We start from the raw sequence: 6,476 nt of genomic DNA, 5'->3' as shown, positions 1-6,476 counted from the left end.
TTCAGTTTGTGAAATGGTAAACAAATTATTGAAATTTATTGATTTGATGTGTTTAACATTTCATTAATACAAATTTCTTTCTTTTCAGACCACAAATTACAAGCAGAGCTTCATCAACGATCATTGCAAGGAGAGCTACTGCAATCCCTGCGGTTTTTCCTCTAGGTAAATGCGTTCTGGGTAGAGCTGCAAAAGTATCGATATTCGCCGTACTCGATATTTAAGAGACAAAAACTCGATATATCGATATATATCGTTAATTTTTAATTCTACACTGAAAAACTGAAAAACATCTCATTCAAAAAATGAATAGAACCATTTACCAACAGAAAATTTTATTATATATGTATATGAGGTACATATCTCTGTTCGTATGGAAAAGTAGCTTATGTCGAAGGGCTGGATTTAGTATAAATCGGTATTCGCAGCATGCATGTTGTTTGGCGCAAAAATAAGTAATGAGAAAATGGCTAAGCCACACTCGATATCGAACAAAAACTATCGATGTCTGCAGAAAAAAAACAAAAAAACTCGATATATCGATACTGACATCGATATATTTGCAGCTCTAGTTCTGGGCGTGACAAAGGATGGTCTTCCAAATCAGCCGGAATCCCCAAACATCTATTGTACAATGTTAGCATTGGAATTCCATAGTGCAAACTCTTATCCTCATAACATTTTTATTTGCGTTTGTAGGAGCGTCTGATAGCCCACTTGCGTACATAAATAGAAAATACAAAACGTGGCGAAGGACTTGTATTTGAAGATGATGAGTACACAACATTGGAGACTGAGAACATGAAGCTAAAGCATAGATTAGCAATTCTGAATAATACTATGTTCGGACCGACATCGAAAACATGTTTTCGTTGCTATAACTGGTTTTGGCGAAATTAAAATATTAACAAAAGAAAAAGGTTGCTAATGATAATAAAATTAAAGAAAAAGATTTTGATTTTGTTTTGTTTGCTACGAAAAAACAAAATCAAAATCTTTGTCTTTCATTTTCTTATCATTAGCAACCTTGTGGGCTGAAAGCTGTTCGCACCCGTGTTTTCGTTGACATTTTCTTCATCCTTTGTTTGCAAATTTGCTATGAAAAACCAAAACCAAAATCTTTTTCTTTCATTTTCTTACTATTAGCAACCTTTTTCTTTCATTTATATATCAATTTGGCCAGCCAATTGGCAATAAATCCCAACTTCCATATTAAAGATGATAAAATATGACTTCCACTTCGATAAATATACCAAAAAACTAGTGAAGACACCAATTGGAATGAGTGGAACGTTAGTTTTCAAATAGTTTTTGTTATGTGAGCAGCCCCCGTCAGCAGCTCAGATGACTGAACAGTTTAAACTTAAAAAGTCTGCATAAAAATATTAAAACAAAAATGTTCTACGTAATCATAATAATCAAATTTTTGATATNGGTAATCATAATAATCAAATTTTTGATACCGATATTGACTTTTGAGGTATAATTTTAATTTCTTTGCGAATAAGCTCATTCAAAGTATGAAAGTAAGTGTAACGTGGCTGGCTTTTGGGGCGAATTACGGTGGTACTAAGGCATGCTGGCGTCATTACCACCAATCTCACCTCTATCTAGCAGGATTTGCAGCGTTGAATTTAAATAAAAAAAAAAAACAGTTCTTTCCGTTTTAACGGATTGACATAATTACTTAAGCAGCGAAAAATTACACTGAAGATGGCACAACGCCGAAACCGGTTTGTCTCCAAACCAAATTTGACAAGGGATGACGGAAAGCCGATCCACATTACATTAAACAACAATACTTTAACTTTTTTTATTTTACTTTCTGTCTTTCACACCGACTCGAGACTTCTCGAAACTAACGCACTTTTCTTTCTGATCAAAAAGAACTTTTCTTTGCCGATCGTACCCTGCAGCATTTGCCGCCCTTTGAAACCTCCTTTCACGATGCCACTTTCACTCAAAACGATAAACGATCGCACGCATCCATCGATACTTCACCGCTTTCATCGCACTCATACTAATGTAAATGTATTCCTACGCTTAACACAAACATTCATAGTTCAGGCCGACCACGTACACATGTATGTGCATAAGCATCCTTATTGCTCTATATGCAGATACATGCATAGAGATTGTTTTGTTGCCTAGATGTTTTGCGTTGATGTTGCTTGTATGTGTTGTGCGCAAGTTACTTGCAACCTGGCAGGCTGGCGCTACATAAGATAAACGAGTGTAATTCCATGTTGAATTAAGACGCGTTGGTATTGAATAAAGAAAAAATTGGGACGTGAATGATTTTTTTTGCAAAGAAATAAAAAGGATGAGAAAATACCTTTCCACTGATACCTCATAACTCTATATCGGTAAAGTTTTGGAGCAGTTATTCTAGTTTTCCTTACATAAATCTTTGAAAAAAGTTAAAAAACAGCATCAAAAATCTCATTATTATGATTCCGTTGATACAATTTTTTATGTAGACTTTTGATGGTTCAACTGTTTGGTCATCTGAGGGGATTATTTCCAAAAAAATCCTTTAAGAAACTATTTTTGTTCATAAAAAATTAATTNTGCATAAGCATCCTATTGCTCTATATGCAGATACATGCATAGAGATTGTTTTGTTGCCTAGATGTTTCGCGTTGATGTTGCTTGTGTGTGTTGTGCGCAAGTTACTTGCAACCTGGCAGACTGGCGCTACATAAGATAAACGAATTAAGACGCGTTGGTATTGAATAAAGAAAAAATTGGGACGTGAATGATTTTTTTTGCAAAGAAATAAAAAGGATGAGAAAATACCTTTCCACTGATACCTCATAACTCTATATCGGTAAAGTTTTGGAGCAGTTATTCAAGTTTTTCTTACATAAATCTTTAAAAAAGGTAAAACAGCATCAAAAATCTCGTTATTATGATTCCGTTGATACAATTTTTTATGTAGACTTTTGATGGTTCAACTGTTTGGTCATCTGAGGGGATTATGTATTTCCAAAAAAATCCTTTAAGAAACTATTTTTGTTCATAAAAAATTAATTTTTAGAGGTATTTTCAAACCGATCCAGCTCACATAAATCTTAATATTTTTCCGAAATATTTTGGTAGAAGTCTGAAAATATACTAGGTTTGGTAATCCCGCCGAAAAAACCGCAACTTTTTTTGCCGATGCCGTATCTATAGCCGCACCAAATTTTCACAAGTTTTAAAATATTATTTTTGTTGTTATTTAATTTTGGTTAGTTTTTTATAGTTCACTCTTTAACAACATCCGTATAAATACAAGTTTAAAGGCAGTGTCAGACGATTGGGTATTTGCCAAAATTTGGTGCAAATCGTATCCCAAATATTTTTCTTTATCCCAATCATGAAAATTAATTTGTTGAAATTTTTCGATAGAACATCGCTGTGTTGTACCAATCTTTTGACTACAAAAAAAATGTTCCCACTTTTTATTTTGTATATGAAAATGTACCAATCTGTACCAAATGTACCAATCGAGCCCCACTGACTTAAAAATGTATGCAATTTAAAAAAAAAATTCAACAAATTTTCGTAAAATTTTCGAGTTTTTTAATTAGATTCTGAGTATGCAGTTTTGTAGCCCATTGAATTCTAGTAGAATAGAGGAAAAGTTTCAAATGGCTAAAAACTAAGGTTGATTTTTTAGAATTTTTAAAAAAGCTCGAAATTTGTACGAAAGTTGGTTAAATTTTTTTTTTAATATTGCACAAATTTGGTAACTTGGATTTACACGGGTTTTGTTAAAGAATGTACTATACTCTTATAAAAAAAATAACCAAAATTAAATAACAACGAAAATGATACGTTAATTTTTTGACCACTGTATGAATTTTTTAATATCTTTAATTGGAAATGCACATTGTACGTAAAGGAAGTACATAACATAACAGAACACCTGCAACCCCTTATCTATCTTTAGTACTTTAGATTCCTATAGGGTTGTTACCTGTCTAAAAAATTATTACATCCGCATTGTTCGTTGGATTACAGAAAGAGGGTGTCAAATAAAAGGGATTGGCTTTTTGATGTTCAGTAATGTATTACTTTTTGAGTAGGGTTGCCTCTTTTTTTAAATGATAAGATCTTCACAGTTTTTTTGACTAAAAACTGAGGTATCAAGTGAAAGGGTATATTCTCTGCAATAATGTGCAATAAGTTTTTATTTTTTGTTTGAGTGGGGTTGCCACCCATTTAAAAATTATGTATGTATAATACGCGAGGGCATTTTTTGTTACTGACATTAAATTTTCACAGTTAATTCGATTTAAAAGAATGGGGTGTCAAATGAAAAGGCTTGACCTTTCGATTTACAGTAAGGTTTTATTTTTCGAAAAGGGTTGCAACCTGTGCGAAAAATTAAAATATGTGGTCTGTTCCTTAGATTACAAGAAATGAGGCGTCAAATGGAAGGCCTTGGCCTCCAGATGCGCAATTATATATTATTTTTTTAGTACGGTATCAACCTGTTTAGTTGTCAATCGCATCTTATTTAATGTCTATTACATTCAACGCGTGGTAAAGCCTCGCGCATACGAGGCCGGCTAGTATACATAGATATTGATATTGATGTTATTATGATACATTAAGCGGTATCGAAAGAAAATACCATAAAGGGTATCAATAGTATCGTTATCTTAGTATTGAATACCGAGTTACCCAGTATCGAAACCAAAGTATCGATACCAAGGTTATATAAGTAGNTTGCATTAAGAGTTTAAATGCCAAAAGCAAGCCTGTGATCTTCAAAAATTTCCACGATTCGAACATGGTTTAATGAGAAAAAGTGGCAACATTGCTTTTTCGCGTATACGGTTGCTAGCTGCGTTTCAGTAATCGGTAAACAAATTATTGAAATTTATTGATTTGATGTGTTTAACATTTCATTAATACAAATTTCTTTCTTTTCAGACCACAAATTACAAGCAGAGCTTCATCAACGATCATTGCAAGGAGAGCTACTGCAATCCCTGCGGTTTTTCCTCTAGGTAAATGCGTTCTGGGTAGAGCTGCAAAAGTATCGATATTCGCCGTACTCGATATTTAAGAGACAAAAACTCGATATATCGATATATATCGTTAATTTTTAATTCTACACTGAAAAACTGAAAAACATCTCATTCAAAAAATGAATAGAACCATTTACCAACAGAAAATTTTATTATATATGTATATGAGGTACATATCTCTGTTCGTATGGAAAAGTAGCTTATGTCGAAGGGCTGGATTTAGTATAAATCGGTATTCGCAGCATGCATGTTGTTTGGCGCAAAAATAAGTAATGAGAAAATGGCTAAGCCACACTCGATATCGAACAAAAACTATCGATGTCTGCAGAAAAAAAACAAAAAAACTCGATATATCGATACTGACATCGATATATTTGCAGCTCTAGTTCTGGGCGTGACAAAGGATGGTCTTCCAAATCAGCCGGAATCCCCAAACATCTATTGTACAATGTTAGCATTGGAATTCCATAGTGCAAACTCTTATCCTCATAACATTTTTATTTGCGTTTGTAGGAGCGTCTGATAGCCCACTTGCGATACATAAATAGAAAATACAAAACGTGGCGAAGGACTTGTATTTGAAGATGATGAGTACACAACATTGGAGACTGAGAACATGAAGCTAAAGCATAGATTAGCAATTCTGAATAATACTATGTTCGGACCGACATCGAAAACATGTTTTCGTTGCTATAACTGGTTTTGGCGAAATTAAAATATTAACAAAAGAAAAAGGTTGCTAATGATAATAAAATTAAAGAAAAAGATTTTGATTTTGTTTTGTTTGCTACGAAAAAACAAAATCAAAATCTTTGTCTTTCATTTTCTTATCATTACAACCTTGTGGGCTGAAAGCTGTTCGCACCCGTGTTTTCGTTGACATTTTCTTCATCCTTTGTTTGCAAATTTGCTATGAAAAACCAAAACCAAAATCTTTTTCTTTCATTTACTTACTATTAGCAACCTTTTTCTTTCATTTATATATCAATTTGGCCAGCCAATTGGCAATAAATCCCAACTTCCATATTAAAGATGATAAAATATGACTTCCACTTCGATAAATATACCAAAAAACTAGTGAAGACACCAATTGGAATGAGTGGAACGTTAGTTTTCAAATAGTTTTTGTTATGTGAGCAGCCCCCGTCAGCAGCTCAGATGACTGAACAGTTTAAGCTTAAAAAGTCTGCATAAAAATATTAAAACAAAAATGTTCTAGGTAATCATAATAATCAAATTTTTGATACCGATATTGACTTTTGAGGTATAATTTTAATTTCTTTGCGAATAAGCTCATTCAAAGTATGAAAGTAAGTGTAACGTGGCTGGCTTTTGGGGCGAATTACGGTGGTACTAAGGCATGCTGGCGTCATTACCACCAATCTCACCTCTATCTAGCAGGATTTGCAGCGTTGAATTTAAATAAAAAAAAAAACAGTTCTTTCCGTTTTA

At 33.3% G+C, this 6,476-nt stretch overlaps 1 protein-coding gene across 1 annotated transcript in view; it reads left to right on the top strand.

Annotated features, from left to right (window-relative positions):
• Window positions 1–5,547, top strand: part of LOC108363054 (uncharacterized) — a 6,087-nt gene extending 540 nt beyond the window's left edge. Inside the window, exons 2-4 of the mRNA XM_017616289.1 lie at window positions 89–165; window positions 4,927–5,003; window positions 5,405–5,547. Coding sequence (XP_017471778.1) covers window positions 89–165; window positions 4,927–5,003; window positions 5,405–5,547 — 297 coding nt within the window. The remainder of the gene's footprint in view (window positions 1–88; window positions 166–4,926; window positions 5,004–5,404) is intronic.
• Window positions 5,548–6,476: the final 929 nt, after the last annotated feature.

Source organism: Rhagoletis zephyria, unplaced genomic scaffold, assembly GCF_001687245.7.
Source record: "Rhagoletis zephyria isolate East Lansing unplaced genomic scaffold, Rhagoletis_zephyria_1.1 Rzeph_scaffold_01174, whole genome shotgun sequence".
Classification (NCBI taxonomy): Eukaryota; Metazoa; Arthropoda; class Insecta; order Diptera; family Tephritidae; genus Rhagoletis; species Rhagoletis zephyria.
Note: the sequence above shows the minus strand (reverse complement) of the source record. Positions and strands in the feature narration are given on the sequence as shown.